The following is a 22,475-nucleotide window of genomic DNA, read 5'->3' as shown; positions in this document are numbered from 1 at the left end:
CAAAATTCGATCGGCAGGGATATACCTGAAGATAAGTACTATTTCTACAAGGAATTCTCACCCGCTACTCTTACGCGCACGGGGATATCCCCTCGTGTCGACTCCTTCAGTGCGCATCGACCGGCACGCTTGGACGTACGCGTAAGAGTTGCACGTGGACAGCCATTATTCGAACTGGAGGTGCTAATTGAGAGGGGTATTATGGTCATTGTAACACTAACAAATGTTATATATAAAAGCCGACCATGCATCTCAAACCCAGAAATCGTACCAAATTTCTGTCCAGAAAAGCCTTCTCATCTTATGTGGCTCTCTCTCGGCCTACATACGGACCCCACTTCAGGTTTACGAGGGAGTTAACGTATGTCTGGTGAAAGGGAATGGGAATAATAATTAAAGTGTCATTACTGGATGTCCGCATCTATAATACGTGTTGCATAATTATGAATCAGCCACGCGTCAATACAAGCAGATACTTCGCATCTCCTATTCCAAAAAAATCTACCCTCCACAACAGTTATACCTTTCCCCAAACCTAAGAGAACTGGTGTCGATTGGCATTATATAGCCTCCTTGCCGTTTTACTCAAAATCCTCCTTTCGGATAGTCTCTCTCCATATCTCCTCCGCTCGGCTCCTCTTGCCATTCTTCTTGCAGAGCCTGCCCAGGGGACATGGAGAGAGTTATCTCGACAAGGGGCCTCCTTTCCCTCCCTCCCAAGCCTCAAGTTCGCCCCTACTTGCCTCTCCACACCCTCCGTATTCGTTTCCCCTCCGCCGCGGCGCCCGCCCTCTGCGCCCGGGCTCCCGCTTCCGCCCTCCATGGCCTCAGCTGCAGGGAGAGAACCCCGTCAATTGCGAGACCGACGGCCTCCAGGGACCCCGAAAGGTCGCTCCTTTACCCCGGAATTTCGGGGAAACAGAGGAAAGTTCCGATTTTTAGAGCCAGCGCCGCGATTCCGGCCGACGGAGCCGGCTCTGCGGAGCTTGGGGAGAAGAAGCCCAAATTCTTGGGTGTCGAGATAACGACGCTTAAGAAGATAGTTCCGCTGGGGATTATGTTCTTCTGCATTCTTTTCAATTATACCATTCTCAGGGATACCAAGGATGTGCTGGTGGTGACCGCCAAGGGGAGCAGCGCCGAGATTATACCGTTCTTGAAGACGTGGGTGAACCTGCCGATGGCGGTGGGGTTCATGCTGTTGTACACCAAGCTGTCGAATGTGCTGTCGAAGGAGGCTCTTTTCTACACCGTGATTCTGCCTTTCATAGCCTTTTTCGGGGCCTTTGCATTCGTGATGTATCCGCTTCGCGATGCCATCCATCCCACCGCTCTTTCGGACAAGCTTCTGGCGGCGCTGGGTCCGAGCTTCCTTGGCCCAGTCGCAATTTTGAGGATTTGGAGTTTCTGCCTCTTCTATGTCATGGCAGAGCTGTGGGGAAGTGTGGTGATCTCGGTCCTGTTCTGGGGGTTTGCCAATCAGGTGATATATGCTTTGTGATATGGAATAGGATTTAATTGTTCTCTTTCAATTCTCGAATTGATCTGCTCGTTGATTTTACTACTTATAATCACATCTGAAATTTGTTGATTATCAAATCTTGCCATGCCTTCTTTATGTTCAGACCCCATTGTGGTTAGTTTTCAATACATGTTGATCAATGTCTTTTTATCTTTTTCTGTTACGGTGGCAAGCAAGATTTGCATGTTCAGTTTCTGTTTTGTACATTTGATTACATATATCTTGCTTTACCCTCATTCTGAAAAGGTTTGTTGGTGGTGCTGGTTAAATGATGCTGTGATTGTTCTGTTGTTGATTTTGTACTATGCTCTTTTGTTTTTTTGTTCTTTTTCTAGGTGCATCTTTTTGAACATAGATGATGCTATTAGATGACATGTTGAGAGTGCAAGTTACTTGTGAATGAGTGTTTTACTAAAGCTGACGAAACTATTTTGACAATCATATTAGTTAAGAATCTGTGATGCTGCCTTTCAAACATTGACTATGAGTTGTTGCCTAAGGGTGCTACTTTCTTCTTTCGCTGTGAGTTGCTCAGCTCAAGTTTTCTATGGACAGGAATGGATTGGAGTAGTCCGAGTCAAGTTTAGGATAGAATCTAGACATGTTGACTCTAGGTCTAGTTCTTTTGTATCTATGTTATTTAAGCATTTTATTGTTTAAAGAGGTCTTATTGTGTTTTTGTTTGCAATTTCAGTCTAACAAAGTTAAATTGAGATTTTAACTAAGAAATGAAGAGGCTAATTATTGGCTTTTGTATATTTTGTGTGGGAGGTCCCAACTAAAAGATCTTAAAGTGATTCAGATCCTTGAAGGTAATGCACAAGTAACAACAAATGAACAAAATAGCAATCATTGCCAACTATTTGATGGTAACCATTCTCTCCTTTCGAAAATGTTCCCTAATAACAATGTTAATCATAATTTAAGTGGCAGCATATCCCTTTTTATTTTCTCTGACCAAGTGTTCTTTGATCTTCCTCTATCTTTCCCTTTTGTATTAACTAACTCATCTTGACTGGATGTCATCAGTTCTTTCGTTGGTCATCGTGGAATATGTCCAAATCAATTTAGATGATCTTCTCTCATTTCATCCATGATTAGTTGTACCCCAGTTTTCATGAATGTATCATTCTTATTTCTATCCATTTTGGCAATTCTATGCTTCTAACTTGATGGTTTTGCTTTGTTGCATCAAGTAAACTTACTTTTTGGTTATGAAGTTGCCTATATTCTGTAAGTGCTTCTGTATCCCACATAGAAAATATAATAAATACTATGATAATGGAAAAACTTCTATACTTGCATGAATTCAACTCTTTGTTACCTCTACAACATATTCTTTTCCACATTTCTTATGTACAACGACAAATGCCTCAGTCATATGTTTATTTTTTCATGTATACCAAAGTTATATCCAATACTATCAATTTTCTTATTTTTTCAAATACCCACTTACTTATTCAAATGTTGTAAGGTCTCCTTATCCATCAGTTCTACTTCTACCCCCTTCTCTGTAGTATATTTGTCAATTGATTGCATTATGACAATAACTTACCAAGTGAATAGTCTTCATTACCAGACATGAATTTTTGATGTTGAGATTATGATCGAGATATCCCACAAACTCAAGATGAGCTCTTAAGTGCCAATTACTGCCATAGGTTTGTCTTTCAAGTCTGTTAGAATTGTTTGTATGTGCATAAGAGGAGAGACTGCCAAATCTTTTTGATATCAGATTAACATGTAGCAAATGAGGAAGTTGATCAGTGCTTTCTTCACTGACCAGTTGGCCTGTAACACAACAAAACAGCAATCACTGCTTGCTTGCATGGGAAATAGCTATAAAATTACCTGGACCTTCAAGTGTGAAGATTGCCCCATTTATGTTTTCTTCTATAGTTTATAGTAGATCTTGTTCATCTGATTTAAGCTGTCCTCTTTGTTAACTTAACCTTTTTCATTGAGACTGCACTGGTTCGTTATTATGATGGTTGTTTATTCTGTTCTTTTCTCAATGGTGGTACTCTGATTATGCCAGTTTATGCCTTTCATGTGACATATGCCAAATGAATGCATGTCTGCATGTTGAAACTTGATTAATGATGCAAGTGATGATTTCAGCTTCAAAAGATGCTTAGACATACTGATCCCTTGCCTTTTGCAGATTACTACAGTTGAAGAAGCCAAGGAATTCTACCCATTGTTCGGACTTGGAGCTAATATTGCACTCATCTTCTCGGGACGAACGGTCAAATACTTCTCTAACCTGCGTAAGAATTTGGGACCAGGGGTTGATGGTTGGGCAATTTCACTAAAAGGAATGATGAGCATTGTTGTGCTTCTTGGCTTCGGGATATGTGCAATCTATTGGGGGGTGAATACATTTGTTGTGAATGATCCATCTCTTCCAAGATCAGATCGCAAAAAGAAGGTAAGCAATTGGTTTGTTTTGGCTAATTTCGTTTTAGCACTAACTATCGAAGATTATTCATTGTGCAGGAGAAGCCAAAGCTAGGTATGAATGAGAGCCTAAAAGTTTTGCTGTCATCTAGATACGTCAGAGACCTAGCCACCTTGGTGGTTGCTTATGGTATAAGCATTAACCTGGTAGAAGTCACATGGAAGTCAAAGCTCAAGGCACAGGTAAACTTTCTTCCTTGATGGTCGCATTTTGCCCTTCAGCACCCACATAATTCAAACTTACGTCTGCGCATTTATTTGGCAGTTCCCCAGTCCAAACGAATATTCATCCTTCATGGGTGATTTCTCAACTGCTACTGGGATTGCAACATTCACAATGATGTTGCTAGGCAGACTGATACTCCGAAAATTCGGTTGGGGGGTGGCAGCTATGATTACACCCACAGTTTTGCTCCTGACAGGAGTTGGGTTCTTCTCATTGTTATTGTTTGGTGAGCCTTTGGCTCCTCTTCTGGGAAGTCTTGGTATGACTCCTCTGCTTGCTGCTGTTTACGTGGGGGCATTACAAAACATTTTCAGCAAGAGTGCAAAGTACAGCTTGTTTGATCCTTGCAAAGAAATGGCTTATATTCCTTTAGACGAAGAGATGAAGGTCAGTGTTTTGTCTCCTATTATATTTTGATATGAGCAGCTGCATGTTTCATCTCCTTTTATATCTTTGTATGGCTTATATCATTAGTGTATGTCTCCAATTATATCTTAGTATAAGTTGGTTCAAGGTTCCTTCTTTCACGAATGTTTTTACCTGATAGAATATGCATCTGACTTCTTGACTTGTTTATCTACAACGAAACACCATTTTTCTCTGGTCTTCGCTCTTTTGTGAAACTAATCCATATGACCAAAGTACCCCATATGCTGTCATTGTGAGATATTCAGTGCTTGTTTTTGATAAATTACAGGTTAAAGGGAAGGCCGCGATTGACGTCGTCTGCAACCCCTTGGGAAAATCAGGAGGTGCACTGATCCAGCAGTTTATGATTTTGACATTTGGGTCTCTGGCGAACTCGACCCCATACCTGGGAGGCATACTGCTGGTGATTGTTCTTGCATGGTTGGGTGCTGCAAGATCCTTGGATTCTCAATTCTCTCCTTTGGCTAAGAAGGAGCTCGAGAAGGAGAAAATGCGGAAAGAAAAGGCGAACGAGTCTTTGATTGCGGCAGCGAGGGAGGACACCGATGGGTTAGTTGCCGAGGTAAAACTGAGAGAGAATGATTCTCTTCATGAATCTATAGCAAGTGAGGATTCAACAAATGGGTCGCCTTTGAAGGAAAAATTAGCTTCCGAGTCTGAGAGTTCATCGGAAACCTCCACTGGCCGAAGTCAATGAAGCTGCCCTTTCTGGTACGATTAGAAAGACAGATGTTAGGGATGATGAGAAACTTTTGTTAATTTAGGGTTCCATCAGATAGGAATAATATGAGAAGAGCTGATGAGAAGCCAGAAATCTGATCTGTTTTGGCATAAGACGCAATCAACTATTTTATTGTGTTGTACTGTTGTTTAAGTATCTGCTATCAAAATAAACTTGTGAGGAAAGACAAGTGTTTGGATAATTTTGATCAGAAAGATCTAAAAGTACATTCATCAAAGTCTCAGGCACATTACATTTGGCATTAGCGAATCCCCTATATTCTACAGACAGATATCCCAAACGTAGAAGGAATCTTTGTTGGATACACGACTCAGCCTTTACGGGTTACTCAACCGAATCAACACTCTAAATCGAACGACTAGAATCAATATTAATTGTTATGATCACCAGAAATCTTTGCAAGAACAACATCCATCTCTGAAGTGATGGAAACGGCACCGGTCGCGCACGATGATCTCCCTCCCGTAGACCTTCGATGTGAGTTTGGTTGCAGCATGGCAGTCACCGCAAACACGAAGGTTCTTCATGATCCGGATCGGCGTCCCCGGGGCCGTCCTCATGAGCCCGAAGGCAATGGCCAGCTTCTCACTGTGCCGGCACAACGCGTTCTCCTTCTCCTCCTCGTCCATGTCCAATAGCACCTCGGACTTGTTGGGCACGTATCCCGCTTCCTTCAGCCTGGAAATCATGTCCTCCACCATGGCGTAAATCTCAGCGGACTGCGGGTGTGATTCGTCCCCCATGACGAACTCATGAACCTCCCCGTCCATCTCTATCAGACTGCATCCGGGTGGCTTCTTCACGTCCCTCTCTGACATGAGCTCTCTTATTCTGCCAACCTCATCCCATTTCTGCAACGAGCCATAGATGTTGGATAACAGCACGTAGGTCCCTCCATGCCTCTGGTCCAGCTCCATGAGCTTCTGCGCAGTCCTCTCGGCCACCTCAAGGTTGCCATGGATTCTGCAAGCGCCCAAGAGGCCTCCGAGCACAAAGCGATCCGGCGCCATGGGCATGCTTCTTATCAGTTCTTCTGCCCTCCCTATCTGACCGGCTCGACCCAGCAGATCGACCATGCAACCGTAGTGTTCGACGCTGGGCTGGATGTTGTAGATGCTCGCCATCGAGTCGAAATGGGAGCAGCCTTCGTCTACGAGGCCTGCGTGGCTGCAAGCTGTCAACACGCCGACGAAGGTGACTGCGTCGGGCTTCACTCCGATCCTCTGCATCTCGTGGAAGGTCTGCAGCGCTCTCTCCGCGTGCCCGCACACTGCAAGTCCTCCGATGAGGGCTGTCCATGTCATGACATCTCTGCGAGGCATATCACCGAAGACCTTGAATGCGCTTTCTATGCACCCACACCTCGCGTACATGTCCACCAGAGCAGTCCCCAGAACAACGTCCACCTCGACTTTCTCCCGCACTATGTACACATGAAACCATTTCCCGAGCTCGAGCGCACCGAGCTGAGAGCATGCCTGAACCAAGCTCGCCATGGTCACCTTATCTGCCTTGATGCCCATGAATTGCATCTCGCGGAACAATCGCAATGCTTCTTTGTAATCGCTATCCTCCACATGCCCTTTGATCATGATGTTCCAACAAAACAAGTTCCTCTCCGGCATCTCACCGAAAAGCTGTCGAGCACGCGAAACGCAACCACATTTGCAGTAAACATCCAAAAGCGCCGCCCAGAGGACCAAATCGAACCCGATTCGATGCTCTTCGATGTACTTATGAACCCGTTTCCCGGTCTCTAGATCTCTTGCTCTCGCACAAGCCGTGAGAACATTCACCAGCGCGATCTCATTCGGTGTTACGTTCTTCGACTCCATCTGCCGATAAAGATCCAGTGCCTCGGACAAGTGGTCCGACCTCGTGTAAGCAGCAACCATGGTGGCCCAAGAAACAACCGTCTTCTCACCCATTTTTTCAAACACCTGGCAGGCGGAGGTCAAGCAGCCACGAGCCGCGTACATGTTCATCAACGTGTTCTGGATATAAATGTCCGAGGAGAACCCAAACTTGACCACATGGCAATGGAGCTGCTTCCCTTCGGCCAGAAACCCACAAGACTTGAAGAGCGAGGGGAACGTGAAGCTATCAGGAACCAGGCCGCCTTCGATCAGCTCGACATAGAAGCGGAGGGCCTCCAATGGGAAGTTCTTGTTGGTGTAGCCACGGATTATGGAATTGAAGGTGAAGGCGGTGGGACTGGGGATCTGTCGGAACACGAGGCGGGCATAGTCGAGGGAACCGAAGTCTTCGGCGGCACAACGGGAGACGAGATGGCTGGCGGGGAGGGGGGCGAAGGCGACGCCGGAACGGATCATTCGGGCGTGCACCCGCTTGAGCTCGGCCATGGTGGTGCATCTCTCTAGGAGATGGTGGGGTGGGCGGTCCTTTGGCGGTGGAGGTTGAAGAGGGACAGTGGAAGTGAAGGGGAGAGGAGTAGCCATGGCTGACGAGGCAGTTATTTCAGTTGAAGAGGGACAGTGGAAGTGAAGGGGAGAGGAGTCGCCATGGCTGACGAGGCAGTTATTTCAGTTGAAGAGGGACGGTGGAAGTGAAGGGGAGAGGAGTCGCCATGGCCGACGAGGCAGTTATTTCAGTTGAAATGGGCTGATGAGGACTATAAAGGGGAATGGTGTATTGCTTTGGTGATGGACTTGTAAGAGACAAGTCTTGGGCTGAGCCCGTAACTCCATCAGGCCCAAGATAAGGTATGAAATGGCCGATCTAAAAGAAGTTCTTCGGCCGTTCTCTTGCCCCAGCTCACCGTCTCCTCCTCAGAGAAGCGAGGGGAGCACGCGAGAGGGGAAAGAGGAGGTATCTGCTTCGGCGGGGGCAGCGATGACGTTGGACGACGAGAAGTCAATTTACGTTGGTGGGCTCCCCTACGATTGCACTCAGGAGGACCTCCGCCGTGCTTTCGACCTCTACGGCGCCATCGTCGACGTCAAGGTCCGTCACCTAACCCTCCTCCTCCTCCCCGGCTCCCTCCTATTTTCTCATTCCTCAAGTTGCTTCTTTTGGGAGCCGAATGGCACGTTGTCGTGTTAGGGTTTTGAGGGAGCTTGGAGTCGGATTTCTCCAAAACCCTAGACTCTCACTTGTTTGAGCACCTGGAGTCACCTGAGGGTGGCAAATGATTGCGGAGGATATGGGGTTGAAAAATAGAGGATTCGAGTTCTTTGCTGGATGAATTGAAGAGATCCAGAGTGTCATTTTGTTCTTGATTTAGGTTACCTGTCAAAACTCGAAATGCTACAAGAAGACACCTTTTTTTCTAAATAAAAAAGAATATTGAATGAAAATTAACTAATTTGCACACTGCGAAGAGCCTCCCTGAGATGAGGATCTGGACATGATGAGGTTACTGGTAGTGAATTCGAGTTGCTGTATGGAGGTGTCTTTTGAATGTGTAATGTGTTGCACATCAAAACTTGGAATTGAGAAGAGATGTCTTCTTTTTCAAACAGCAAAGAAGTTTGCAAAAAAAAAAGCTATTTTTTCAAATGGTAGAGTATCTTGCTGAGGCATCTAGAGAAGAAAAGTTTGGCAGTAAGTTCGAGTTCCTGTTCTGAACTGAGAAATCTCAGAATGTCATACTGATCGTAATAGTGTTACCTATCAAGATTCAGAATTAGGTCAAGAAGATACCTTTTTTCCTAAATATACAGGTATTTCTTTAATAAAAAATTACCATATTGCAGTAAGAGCTGTTGATGGAGTGGAGAAAAGTATCTGTTTCGTGATAGTACAGATATTATCAACAATTATGCTATCAGTCGACTGGCATGTGTTTTTTTTTTTTTTTTCGTGGGAAGTCATCTCTGGCATTGGATGAGGTTATGAAGCAGCCTTAGACATATTGCATCTTTAGAGTGGATATTTTTGAGATAAACAACACAAAGCTTAACAAAACTATGGCATTAGTCTGATGACTGGCTGTCTATTTTATTGCTACTTGAAGAGCTCTGCTAGATCAGAAAATTCTTCTGGCTTTGGGAACATTTTTTTTGTTTATAAATTCTAAGTTTCCTGTTCTTTGTTATGCAACAACTGTTTTGGTTTCCCCCACCAGCCTGTAATTCTTGGTTTGAGATTTTCTTCATATTAAACCTGTCTGAGAGGTGATTTCAGCTGTCACTGCTGAAAACCACTCTTGTAGGATCTTTGGTAGCCATGTTGGCTTTGTACTCCATCGCTTCATCTCTTTCTCCAATCTTTAGGGCTACATTTGTTTTTCTAAATAGTGAATATGCATGAAGGTGTTGACAAACATTATACCAGTTGCAGAATGGTTTGTCATAAGCTGGTCAAATTTGCTATATGCTCTTAATCTTCCTCTTTCTTGTAAATAAATATGAGGGAGTGTAATTATTATACATCAACTTTTTGTATGTAACTTCATCATTGCCATAATCTTTTCCATGAAATCTTCTTTTAAACAGTAAAAAACTCTTATTTCACAGACAGCTGTTATTCTTATCATGCAATTCTTCGACTGCAGATAATAAATGATCGACAAGTTGGAGGAAAATGCTATGGGTTTGTTACATTTAGAAACCCTAGGTCAGCTGTTGATGCTATTATGGACATGAATGGCAGGGTATGTTTCTTGCTCTCTATCCAAATAGGGCATTTAAATAATGTGTTTCCGGTACTGTCTTGTTAGTCTGATGTGAACATAAAAACAAATGTTGCTACCTTTTATAGTTGAGCTATTGATGTTTAAATTTCTTAACCAGAAAATTGGAGGAAGAGTTGTAAGAGTAAATGAAGTTCATTCAAGGGGTGGAAGGCCAAACTTTCATCGTGAAAATTTCCATCGAGATTCTGATAGGGATGATGATTGGGAGAGGGGCAGGGAAAGAGAGAGGGATCATATGCGGGACAGATTTCGGTACCTAGATAGAAATGATGAGCGGTCCCGAGATCATGATAGACAAAGGGAAAGAGAAATAGATATTGAGCGTGGACGTAACTTTGATCGAGCAAGATCACACCCTTTGGATCAAGATCGAGATAGAGAAGGCGATGACCATGAGCATCCAGGAGGCCATGATCGAGATTGGGAAGGGGATCGTGACATGGACTGGGACCATGATAGAGATGTGGACAAAACTAAAGATCATGATGGAGGCAAAGACATGGATAAGGAGCAACAACTGAGACAAAAAAATGGGTAATCTCTGAGATTATTTTGTCATTAATATTGTTAGGTTTACATACCGTCTTACCTGCTATGAGTCGGTGTGTATATTTCAAAGATTGTTAGAAAGACAGATACACTGTGACTGCAGCGGTTCTCACCTGTCAAAAGATATTCAATCTTCTGTTTTTAGTCAATTTTCATATTATTCTCGCCAAGCAAATGTAGTTTTCTCATTTTGTTGACATGAATTTCCTTGTACATAGAAATAAAGTTAATTGGGAAAGAAAGTTAAAAGATACTTTTTTCCTTGGAGTAATTAATGAAAAAAATATAAATTTAATGGTTGCGTTTGACAGCCCTTGGTCTTATCCAAGTTATATACTTAGTATAGTCTAAATTTAATAGTGAAAAATTTTCCTGGAAACTTGACATCAAAAATAAAAAGACCTTGAGCTTGGACACCTGAGTATGTAGCTTGCACAAGACTGACACTCCTTAAATTTTTGGTTTGCAAGAATTTGCACTGGGAGAGACACATGACAAGAGGACCAGTGTTCCTAAGGCCCTTAGACCCTAGGTTATATGAGTGGACTGTAGAGCATCATTTCAACCTAAGCCACATTAAAGTTTAGGTCTCGTTTTGTGTTTAGTTTTTTACCCAGACCAGGTTCAGTATATTCATAAGGTAAAGTTGTTATATTTTTAGCCTTTACCTTTTTCTAATAGGCTTCCATGATTGTTGATAGTTCTTGTTTTAAAATTAATGCTTGTGTTGGTGAAAATAGTTTATTTGCTTGAAGTGGTAAGGTTTCATACATTGACTCGCCTCACATGCTGGTTTGGCGAGAGCCTTATGCATTGGGTCACTCTTTTTATGATTATATTGGGATTTTTATTTTGTATTTAGTTTGTTTTTTGTTCTTATTGGTGTTCATTCTTTTTCTTGCTTACCACAATATTATTTTCTTTTGTTGTCCTAAAAATTAGGTGATTGATCTTTATGTGAACATGGTGTAACTGTGAGATATAAATCATGGTTTCCCATCCATTGCCCTTTCAGGTGTGCTTGGACCTCCCCTGACAATAGGTCAACTCCAGTTAGACTGGAAACACTCTTGAGTAGTTTGCTTCATCTTGCCATTTTTTTAATATCTTGTCGCTGTTTGATTTTGGTTCTTTCGGATCCAAATGTACTGCAAGTTCACTTTTTGGTGTATATTGTCTCTGTTTGACAATATGGTGAATTCTGAAACATTTGTTGACTTCGGTTTGCTAATCTCAACAGTGCTGATTTCAATGAGCATCCAAGCAGAGATTTATCATCAAATTCTAGTGATGATTATTACGGCCAGGTGAAAGACCATTAACTTAATGTTTGTTTATTTAGATTCATTCTCATGAGCGACATCGAGTTCTGCTGTATTACTTCATTCTTTCTTGTCCATTTTGTAATGTTTGACCAGGTGAAAGAGAAGCTGGAGTTATCCATTCAAAGACGGGAGGATCTTCAAAAGGAGGTGCTTCATTGTCTGGCTTATTTTAGAGTTAATAATGCATGATTTTAACGTATATATTAAGTTGCTTCATTCCTGGAATGGGTTATAATGGATTGTTTTCACTTTGTATCTTTATGGTCATCATCATAATATATTTGTCTGCATAGTTATTATTAAGTGATGTAAGACGAGTGCCTTTATATCAAATCTGATGAAGGATGAAAGCATGGAAAATATTTTGTTTTTCTAAAATATGATTATTGTAAGATATAACTCTTTTGCCTTTTTATAGTTCCTAAGAGAAAAAAATACAAATAGAGAAATTTTAGTTTCTTACATCAAGGAATCAATCATCCCATCTACCAAATTTAGAGAATCTTCACTTGTATCTTTTGCTTAAAAAGATCTTTCATATTTGTGAGATCTTCCATTGAGAATCTTCAATCGATCATTTCCAATCATGTCTCATATTAGTTTGATTCCCTTTTTCTTCTTGACTAAATTTGACAATTTGTATAGAAACAAAGAGATTGCTCTCATATGACAACTTATTACATTTGCAAAAACGTCCTAAATAAGTAATTTTACTCCAAAGACAAAATAAAACTAAATTGCCCCTGTATCGAAAAGAAAGAATATTCCACGAATGTGAAGTTATCTGTTCTACTGCTCTGACTTTGTAAAGTACTATCTCGCAGACCTATTTCCGGGTTACAGAACGGCCCAACCATCAGCTAAGATCTTTGGCCAACCCTGAGGAAATGTTCATACTGGCACATATAACTTTATTAGAAGAAACTTGAATTGCTCATATTCCTCATATATTAAATATGTTCTTAAGATAATAACCATATATTACATGAACTGTGCCCTAGTTCCATTACATGTTAATTTGAGCTTCATAGTTTATTTGCCAAATATTTTATCCTTTTCATTGAGAACATCTTATTTTTTAGTAAACAAGCCATGTGGATAGCTATCAAGATATGCTTGTTCATGGCCCTATTTTTCCAAAAATTGCTGCACAATATTATTTGTTTCTGATTGTTAATTTAGTATTTTCTCCTGAAAAATGTGTTAATCTTGTGTTCAATCAGCTTACTATTGTTGGGGAGAAGATCGATGAGAAACAGCATCTTATTTCAGATTTACAAATGAAATATCAGGTAATTACAATTTTGCTCGCTAGTGCTGTCATCAGCTGCAATTGCATCCTATCTAAACTTTGTTTGTTATTTGTGTCCCTTTCCATTTAAACAGTCAAATCAATTTTCGTTTATTTGCATTATCAATTCTTTGCCTGATTGATACACTTCACAAGTACAGAAACTAGAGGATGCATTGGCGGCTGCGAAGAAGCTTACCTATCAAAGGCAGTCGATGCTGATGAAGGTACATAAGTTTATCCAAACAGCACGTTTTTTATTTTTCCTGTCCAGTACTCAAATCGAAAAATTGACATGAATATTCTTTTCTAAAAACCTTTGTTCAGCTGCATTCTTGCTTTGCTCGAGCTCAGGACTATACTGAAAGGCTCAAAAGCTCTGAGCACGAACTCCAGGTTAGTTTGTAGTGGATACCTATTCCTTTTTAAGTTATTCAAAAGCAGTATAAGGAAAGTAATGTACTGTATTCCTGATAGAAAGCAGTTTCGTTTCTTCTGTTAGGGAAAATAAGTATAAACATTGAGATGAGAGATTACTGGCTATGGCCAGGGCAATCTCAGTCTGTAAGAGGCAGAAGTGTTGCTACAGTAGCAAACACTTGTATATTGCAGAAGAAGCAATTGAAATCAGAGATTTTCTAGTTTGACAGGTGAAAGGAAGAGAAATAGTGCATGCTAAGTGGTATTTTTTGGTGTTGGTCATGATATTGTGTATTCACATGTACTGCTAGAGGGTATTGATGATGATGGAAGCAAAAGTAATATTGGATATTTACATATTCTAAAATTACCATTCTTGATGAACCCCACTCCTTTTTCCGGTGGTGAGGAATCATTTTCCATTCGAGTGCAGATCCACATAGGAGAAGCTTTAATCCCAGGCTATTCAGCTGGCCGCCCTACATAGACCCTGCATCTTTTGTTGGCCTTTGCTGGTTTCTAGCCTTCAAATGACACAGGGAATTCACCATCTATGCAAGATACCGGAAATTATATTTGAACCATAATATGTCCAAAATGTTGTATTTTCAACCTCAAGTCTCATTCTCCTTTAGGTTGACCTCGAGTTTTAGGTGTGAATTCATTGGTGATCTGCCAGGAAGGCTGAGGATTTCTTGTCCAAATTGGATCATGACCATCTAACCTTGTTCCATGAAGCTAATATAATAAATCATATTGCGGCATTCTGCATTTGCCTGTTGATTGGTCAGAGGCAAAGGTGTGCCTAATTTGGCATCTTTTTTTCTCATTCAAAGCCTTAATTCTAATAGCTCATGTTGCCCTCGCCTGCTATTTTCACCTCTTCTCTTCTCACTGTAAGAAATCCAGAGATTCAATCCGTCGTTGAAAATGTTCTCCCAATCCACCATCATCAGAGCCCCTTTGTGTCCACCTACAATTATCAAGGGTGAACTCAAAGTCGGACCTCCATGGCCCCCTGGTTGATCACAAAGTGGGTTCTTTTCCACCAAATACCGATGATTTTCCTCTTTTTCATATCTTCAGTCTCTGCCTGTCTGTTATTTTGTAATGGAGAGATAGGAATGTGACCTTAAAGGAGTTGTGATGATGGTGGCTGTTTTAGTGTTCATGGGGGATATGACAATGATGTGAAGCATTCAATGTGGTGGTGGATGAGATGATCCAGGGTTGTGATACTAGCTTAATCATCAGAATGATAAAGATGGTAGAATACGGAATGTGATGGTGGTAAAGAACGTGGTGAATCATAATGGCGGTGGAGGTATCGATGACGTGGCAAAGATGGTGGTGGATGTGGATTTGGTGGGATTATGCTTTGGGAAAGAAGATGTGGCAGCAGAATCAACAAGGGATGAAGCAGATATGAAGAGAACTGAACGAGGTTGATCTAGTTTCTACAATGTAAATTTTAATTAAAACATAAAAATATGAAGAAAACCGAACAAGGTTGCTGTATTCATGGATATGTCGCATCTTATATAAGTTTGCACATATATTAAAATGCACTGATGGCACCGAACAAAGACATTGTTTTGCTTGACTTGCCCAGCCAGACTTACATCATGTGTTGTGCACTTATATATTGAATAATTAGTCGGTGTTTATGCATCACCAGCACTTAGAATTTCAAATTACATGCACCCTTGTGCCGAAAATCTTGACTTATATTATGCTCTTAACATGCTGCAGTCTCTCGTTGATGTGGCAATGTCCGATGTTGGTATGGGTGAGGATGCTGGTGGAAGAGATGGATCACTTTATGCCAATGGGCAGGTATGACAAATCCTGGGCATCTGTATCATTGTTGTCCATTTAGAGGAGTAACTTCTTCATGAACTGGCGCATAATACGCAGTCCGTTAGATCTTTAGACCAATCTTTTTCCTGGCAGTCTATTGCAACCAGATATCAACTTTTTTTCTTGAAACTTTCACAAAAAGATGGCCTGTTATTCTCTTGTTACATCAAAACTCAGATGCATGAAATCGCCTACACGGTGTTTGTCGTTAGTTCTCATTAAAGCAGCTGATAACACCATTATGTTCTTGAGTTGGCATCGTCCGAAAGATTTGCTGAGTTCAAATATATTCGCCTGTATTATAACTAGAAAAGTGACCTTTGGAAATCTAGGGTTAGGGTGTGTGTTCATTTTGCTCGTCAAAAGAAAAGGAAGCCAGACTGTTCTTTATCGAAATCCACTTTCATTAAATTTAGAGCTTTCCGAGATGTTATTTTTGAGATTCACATCAAATGGAAAGCCACTTCAATGATTCACTTCTTGATGAAACAAAACATGCTAAAGCCTGATTTATTATGTGCTCATGTTCAACTTGCATGGAGTAAAAGCATCCGTCAGCTGCTCTTTTGTTATGTATGATGGCCGCTCATGAAGCATCAATTGGTCAGAGTTGGGAGTCTTTTCCTCCGACGAATCATTCCATGATTCATGAATCACTATCATCCCTAGTGTTACCCATTCTCGTTTTGTCAAAATAACCGGTGAAAAGACGTCGTCTTATGCAATGGCCGTCCAACTATTGTTAATAAAAACCAATGACGATTACTATACAACAATATTGGATAATATAAAAGTCAAACTAATTAAGTTACGATATATGACTTAATCTCTTCATCCCTATGTAAAATGCAACATCCTTATATTTTTATTAAAGAAAATAATATAAAAATATTTATACCAATTAATCTTTTTTAATGGTCTAATTATAGATTATCCTGTGTGTTTAGTATCTCGATCTTTAAACTTATAAAATTTATATTGAAATCTTTATAGTTACATCTAAATCCATTTACTCTAATATCGTTGATTTTATCGATACAAAAATAATAAACAAAACATTAATTTTAATGTTTCAGTTAGTGTCGGCAAACACTGTCGGTGGTGGTGGACGACGATATCGCTGGAGGTCGCAGGTGGTTGTGGATGAGGAGGGATAGCGGCAACGAGAGATGAGAGTCGTTTTACATATGTGTCGATGCCAACACAATTACCGAGCGATGTGTTGACGCAATTATCGAGCGACGAAAGAATCACGCGGCATCTGCATCTACATCGACGCAATTATCAAGAGACATCAAGTGTTGATCTATATCTACATTGACATTGATGTAGATGTCAAGTGATCCTTTTGTCGCTCAACAACTATGTCAACGCCGACGTAAATGCAAATATCAATAGCTACATTAATATGTCACTATGCAATTACGTTGACGTCGATACAAATGCAGAGTGATCGTCACCTCTCGTCGTCGCTCTTCCTCCTCATCCACAACAAACACCTGCAACCCCTAGCAACATCGTTATTTGTCATCATTCATATCATTCACCACCATCAATTGGAATATTAAAATTATTTTTTTGTTTATTATTTTCATATTTCCGTTGATAATATTAGAGTAAATAAGGTTAGATGTTTCACTTTCATAAAAAATTTTAAAATCTAACAATCATAATACTAAAGAGATCTAACTGTATGTAATTAGCTCCCTTTTAATACATACAGACCTTAGTAAATCAAAATGATATGTCTGATGCAAATCATGTATAAAACAATACCATCCAATATATAACTTATATTATAAAATTTTTTTAATCTTTTTAAGAAACTAATACACCACCACACCCACCAAAATTTTCAGCACAAGTCTTAAATTGTGACCGTCGATGGAATTAACAATGAACCTAAAGATAATAAATGCTTATGCCAATACCATATGCCTACTACAGTTGAGGGCTAAAAGAAACTCACTGCAGATGACAGACAATGAGCCACCGCATATGCTACAGTTGAACCAACCAATAACAAATCTCACCAAAGGAAGGCAAAAAACATGAGCTCATCTAAAATCCACCCTATGGGTAGGGTTTGGATCACAAGGTTGTCGACACTGAATCCTTACTACGCTCCATCAGCCAGTCTATCTAGAAAGCTCTGCAACTCCCTAAGCCCCTCTCCTGATATACTCCTCCGAACTCGAGGCCGCGGAGCAGTCATGACCGGCGGCGGCTTGGTTTGGAAGCACACCAAAACCACAGCGAGATTGTCGCTGCTCTCCCTCTTCAGCGCTTCGTCGACGAGCTCCTTACAGCATGTGGTCGGATCGTTGTGCTCTTGGAGCTTTCGGCGCGCCAAGTCCACGGCGTTCTGGCTACGGAAGACATCCCAGAAGCCATCACATCCCAGGATCAGAAACTCGTCCTCCTCCGTTAGCCTCCTTGTCATCACCTCAGGTTCGGCGCTGAGAGGCCCCAAGCCGTCCCGATCCTTCATCCCGTCGACGTGCCAGTCCCCGATGGCACGGGCCACGTTAAGCAGACCGTTGAGATAGTCATCACAGACGAATCCCCCCAAAGCTTCAATCCGTTCCCTCTCTTCACTGCGATCCGGTTTGTGGTCGTGCGACATGTCGATGGCCTTTCCACGGCGGCAAAGAACGGCACGGCAATCTCCGGCATTAGCGACCACCAGTGACCTGTACAACAAAGACGACAACATCTAAGAGAAGTGGATTTCTTGACAACATGAACTGAATTGAATTGAAAGCACGAAGCAAACATATATAATGTTTTGTGTATGAAGAAAACTTGGATTTAGTAGATTTCAAAAATCTTCTGCATGGTTTACAGCCACCTGTAACAATCACAATGAACCAAAAAATGCATGTATGACAATTAAGTTTTGTGTATGAAGAAATATAATTAAAACATATTAATGATGACAAAGATACGTGCTCGACATTGACAAACAATTATTTCTTAGCACATATCCCATCCAAGACAACAGATCGAATGGACTACCTCCATGATTTTATAGTAGTTAGTATAAAGAAAAATTAAATGACCACAAAGAAGTGGTGAGAATGGAAACAAGAGCAAACAGTATTCACAAGCAGAACTAGCTGATGATAATGATCTTAGTCTGACGATTCTAAGCAGACACCTTTTTAAGGAATGAGTCAGGTGTCAACTTGAATGACACTTTTCAAAAGGGAAAAAGCATAAAATTAATCTGAAAGAAACCACAAACGTAGAATGAAAACATTACTTGTCTGGCCAAGTTTGCATTTTGAGGAAAAATAAAGAGAAATTTCAGGATGATCAGGGATGGGAATTCAAACTTTATGAACCACCAGGGGAGATCTTCCAGAGCAGTCAGTTCAAAGGGTAGCAAAACCCACTTTTGATACAAATAAGCACGAGAAAACATTATGTATTGATAAACTTGATGCCATTGCCACGAGAAATCCCCAAAATGAGTCTTAAGAAAGAGGAAGATATCAAGAAAAAAAGACTCTAAAAAGAAAAAAGTAAACAAGACCTGACCTTCCAACAACTAGTGCAGCCAGTGCGGTTGTACCAGAAGCAAGAGAAGAGTTGACAGAGCAGGCCTCTGCAAAAGCAGTATCTGTCTGCAAGAATGCAGAAGCAACCGCTCTTTCAATCTCTCCTGGAAAATCCTCATCCTCTAAGAGAAATCTAGGCAAATTGCTGCAAGCAAAATCTGCAGCATGCTTTCCACCATGCCCATCAAAAACCTATTAAGAGCGAGTGCTTACATAATCAAAGTTAGCAACAGGTAACAATCCAGGAACATATTGGTGTAGATTAAGAAAATGACAAAAAAGAAAGTAGACCTAGTGATCTATGTCACAGTATCAATATTTGCAAGCGAGGACTAAATTAAACATAATGCTGTCCCAGCTTGGCGCCATGCTAATAACTACGCATGCATTTTCTTTGGTAAGTGGTCAACACCAAGCTGTAGAAAGTTTGGTATACTTGTGGGAAAAACCCTACATAAAATTAAAAATGTATATATACATACCCCATAGAATGCATTAGGCCCTCCAGAATTCTTGAGCCCATACTCTTGTATGAAATTATCACAGCAAACATAGGCATCCTCCATTGTCGGCCGGATTCCTATATCAGCCCAAGCCCCAGATCGCACAATCGGGAGAAAGTCAGTTTCAAAATCTTCATTGCTTTTCTCATCCTCCACAGGAACATCCAGTCCCTCTGTCTTTGTCTGCAGCACTAACTTTTGTTATGACACAAGGACAAGGGGAAACTGAGGCAATCTATTTAATCACAGAATCACTGTGGCAATATTGAAGCTAAATGGAAATTTATCGAGATAATTAAAAAAAATCTATTTAAGCAAATTCTCTATTATGTTGTAACATCATCATTTGCGATAATACTTTGTTGATAACATGAGACCTGACAGCAGCATGTCTACCACAATATAGTCCATTGATGAGCTGTTATTCATCTATCAAATTCTCAACATAGATTCAGCTGCATGCATCAAGTAAACTGACAGGTCAGAGAACTCTCACACTAACAATGAAATATCAGCCAAAAAGAAAAGAAAGGAACCAATTAATTCACAAAAATGCCCAAGACAAGATGACACGTCTACAGAACCCCATGAAAATGTATTATCCTAGTGCACAAATTTCTGTCGTCATCAGCTTGTATATTCATCTTGCATAACTCTTTTCCTTGTGAGAGCTATATGTTATTTTTTCTTTCTTGCAAAATAAAATCCCAAATACCACTAGTTTCAATATGTTATCTATCATCTAAAAACAGTCCAAGAAGCAGTATCAAATTGAAATCGATGGGATGCACCACTTGAATGTTAACTCTAAATAACATGGCCTTTGAGAAAGATCTTTTCCAGAACTTTCTTATGTGGCAATCCTATAACAACAGAAAACTTCTGCCACTTGAATGTTAACATTCTGCCTACTAACTGCATGTGGTTTACAAATGTTCCAAAAATGCAGTGTTCATAGCCTCGAATGTGTATACAATCATGTACTGTTTCACATAGGACTTAAATGCTTCATAACTATGGATCCACTATGCAGCTGCATATATGGACACACAGGCCTGTGACTACTAAAAGTAATCAATCATCCACCTTTCTTCTTTTGGAAACAATATGCTTACAGATTCATTTCACGTGTAATGCCTATTTACAAAAATCTTAACTTCATTCATTGGACAGAATCTTCAATAAAGTTCAATTTTCGTTATTTCCTGTCTAGTAATATCATCAACCATAACAAATTATTTGTATTCTATTTTCAACCAGTTTCGTCTTCAACAAAATATGTAGGCAATGGAGAGATAGAATCCTGCGATACTGTCATGCAGTAACTTATCATATTGGCAAAAAAAATCCGAACAAACAAAATTCTTCTGAAGTCGAGGAAAAAAGACAACCTAACACCTGCAACCCTATGTGATTGCGATATGGGGTCTACGTTTACTTCCTCCCTAATGTGATTATATCATTTTAGTAGTATAAAACATGGCGTAGAAAGTGATTTCATGATGCTCAACTTTCCATGTATCTTATGGCTCAAAATGATTCCATTTTGTTAAACCTTTTAACATCTATCACATATGCACTTGAATATAGCATATGCCCCATACAGAATCTTGACCACTTACATCAAGGCAGCTTTTCAAACCATTGTGGCTTGGCCTTCATAGCATTTTACTGAGCTAAGTTTATCCATCTTTTAGGTGTGTCACCATCTAACCAGCACCATGTTAATGAAATAACTAAATCCTTTAGTATATTCCATCTAGCCATCATATTTTCAATTATCATGAACCAATATGTTCTCGCTGGATGTCGGCATAACACACAATTTATGATACAATCTCATAAAGTCCATATGAATTACACATACATTATACCACCTAGCTATCTATACAGCTAGGTGGTGTAATGTATGTGAAATTTATATCTCATTAACGAAATTAATCCTAATTGATCCAAAGCGAAGAGCACTACTTTCCTCATTCACAAGCATTTAGCTTCATTTCACTCCATTCTTTAACGTTATCCAAATCAGCATATCACGGGCTTTTTCTATACAGTCTGACCACCAAAAAGGAAAAAAAAGGAAGATTTTGGAGGAAATCATCTAACTAAAAAAAAACTAAATTCACAAAAAATTGATCACAAACCCCAGATCTATTACACAATGACGTAAGTCGGGAACAATTTCAAGCATGGTGGACATTCCATGTAGGGCAAATCTTCAGAATCCTGAAATAAAGAAAAACCGAGGAACAGAAACAAAAGACGCAAAAATAAGAATACAACGGAGAGAAACCTAAAGCTTAGATCTTTAACACCCATTTTAATCTAAAACGAGAAAAGGTAGACATAAGAACCGCAAGAACACACTTCTCAGTTGCTTATTAAAAGATCTGATACTATCAACGTAAAATAACATAAGATAGCAAGACCGAAAACTAAATCTCGACGGGCACGACATCATTCAGGCCAAAATATAGCGACCTAAGATATAAAGAGAGAAGAGAAGGAATGAGACGTACAAGAGAGCCATGGCGAATGAGAGTTGCCCCGCCAGGGGATCCGCCAAGGGCCACGTCGTAGCTCTGCCGATACGCACCAGCGAAAGGGTTCGGCGGCCGTCCGTCGCTTCGTTCCCCATTCTTTCCTACAGCGCCACCACCTCCATCTCCGAGGCTCCCTTCCATCTCTTCACATCCCACCTTCTCCCTCTCGATCAGCTCCACAAGGCCGACCCCGAAAAGAAACGCCCGCCCGAAGCGACGAAGACAAAAAGAAGAACGGAACAGAGAGAAAACCACCGATCGCAACGAGCCAAAGAACGAAAGCGTTAGGGCACGCCTCCTCCCTCGATCCTCACGCAAAAGGCTAAACGAAAGGCCCCTCCGCCCTTTTTAGGGCTCGCTTGCTGGCACACGACAGCGGCAC

At 40.7% G+C, this 22,475-nt stretch overlaps 4 protein-coding genes across 4 annotated transcripts; 2 read left to right on the top strand and 2 right to left on the bottom strand.

Moving 5' to 3' along the window:
- The first annotated feature begins 575 nt into the window (after positions 1 to 575).
- On the top strand, positions 576 to 5,560 carry LOC103969457 (ADP,ATP carrier protein 1, chloroplastic). The gene is made up of 5 exons (XM_009382985.3): positions 576 to 1,483; positions 3,687 to 3,953; positions 4,022 to 4,165; positions 4,248 to 4,595; positions 4,906 to 5,560. The coding sequence occupies exons 1-5, from the start codon at positions 674 to 676 to the stop codon at positions 5,332 to 5,334; spliced, it is 1,998 nt and encodes a 665-aa protein (XP_009381260.2). The 5' UTR covers positions 576 to 673; the 3' UTR covers positions 5,335 to 5,560.
- Positions 5,561 to 5,587: 27 nt separating this feature from the next.
- On the bottom strand, positions 5,588 to 7,990 carry LOC108951553 (pentatricopeptide repeat-containing protein At1g08070, chloroplastic-like). The gene has a single exon (XM_018819679.2). It carries the CDS (start codon positions 7,836 to 7,838, stop codon positions 5,763 to 5,765), a length of 2,076 nt encoding a protein of 691 aa, XP_018675224.2. The 5' UTR covers positions 7,839 to 7,990; the 3' UTR covers positions 5,588 to 5,762.
- Positions 7,991 to 8,128: 138 nt separating this feature from the next.
- On the top strand, positions 8,129 to 15,692 carry LOC103969456 (glycine-rich RNA-binding protein RZ1B). The gene is made up of 9 exons (XM_009382983.3): positions 8,129 to 8,343; positions 9,896 to 9,994; positions 10,134 to 10,570; positions 11,826 to 11,892; positions 12,004 to 12,057; positions 13,134 to 13,202; positions 13,363 to 13,428; positions 13,529 to 13,597; positions 15,374 to 15,692. Exons 1-9 carry the CDS (start codon positions 8,233 to 8,235, stop codon positions 15,461 to 15,463), a joined length of 1,062 nt encoding a protein of 353 aa, XP_009381258.2. The 5' UTR covers positions 8,129 to 8,232; the 3' UTR covers positions 15,464 to 15,692.
- Positions 15,693 to 17,333: 1,641 nt separating this feature from the next.
- On the bottom strand, positions 17,334 to 22,475 carry LOC103969455 (probable protein phosphatase 2C 57). Its single transcript, XM_009382982.3, has 4 exons — positions 22,070 to 22,475; positions 19,527 to 19,730; positions 19,025 to 19,236; positions 17,334 to 18,174 (listed from the first exon to the last, which is right to left on the bottom strand). The coding sequence occupies exons 1-4, from the start codon at positions 22,232 to 22,234 to the stop codon at positions 17,601 to 17,603; spliced, it is 1,155 nt and encodes a 384-aa protein (XP_009381257.2). The 5' UTR covers positions 22,235 to 22,475; the 3' UTR covers positions 17,334 to 17,600.

The sequence above is a fragment of the Musa acuminata genome, chromosome BXJ2-10 (genome assembly GCF_036884655.1).
Source record: "Musa acuminata AAA Group cultivar baxijiao chromosome BXJ2-10, Cavendish_Baxijiao_AAA, whole genome shotgun sequence".
NCBI lineage: Eukaryota > Viridiplantae > Streptophyta > Magnoliopsida > Zingiberales > Musaceae > Musa > Musa acuminata.
This window is presented reverse-complemented; position numbering and strand designations above follow the sequence as displayed.

Excerpts from the sequence above, each read along its gene's own strand:
- LOC103969457 (XM_009382985.3), top strand. The coding sequence starts at position 674 with ATGGAGAGAGTTATCTCGACAAGGGGCCTCCTTTCCCTCCCTCCCAAG. Across the intron at positions 1,484-3,686 it reads TCTGGGGGTTTGCCAATCAG|ATTACTACAGTTGAAGAAGC; the intron begins GTGATATATGCT and ends TGCCTTTTGCAG. Across the intron at positions 3,954-4,021 it reads GATCAGATCGCAAAAAGAAG|GAGAAGCCAAAGCTAGGTAT; the intron begins GTAAGCAATTGG and ends TTCATTGTGCAG.
- LOC108951553 (XM_018819679.2), bottom strand. The coding sequence starts at position 7,838 with ATGGCTACTCCTCTCCCCTTCACTTCCACTGTCCCTCTTCAACCTCCA.
- LOC103969456 (XM_009382983.3), top strand. The coding sequence starts at position 8,233 with ATGACGTTGGACGACGAGAAGTCAATTTACGTTGGTGGGCTCCCCTAC. Across the intron at positions 12,058-13,133 it reads GGGAGGATCTTCAAAAGGAG|CTTACTATTGTTGGGGAGAA; the intron begins GTGCTTCATTGT and ends GTGTTCAATCAG. Across the intron at positions 13,429-13,528 it reads GGCAGTCGATGCTGATGAAG|CTGCATTCTTGCTTTGCTCG; the intron begins GTACATAAGTTT and ends ACCTTTGTTCAG.
- LOC103969455 (XM_009382982.3), bottom strand. The coding sequence starts at position 22,234 with ATGGAAGGGAGCCTCGGAGATGGAGGTGGTGGCGCTGTAGGAAAGAAT. Across the intron at positions 19,731-22,069 it reads TCATTCGCCATGGCTCTCTT|ACAAAGACAGAGGGACTGGA; the intron begins GTACGTCTCATT and ends TTAGTGCTGCAG. Across the intron at positions 19,237-19,526 it reads GGCCTAATGCATTCTATGGG|GTTTTTGATGGGCATGGTGG; the intron begins GTATGTATATAT and ends CGCTCTTAATAG.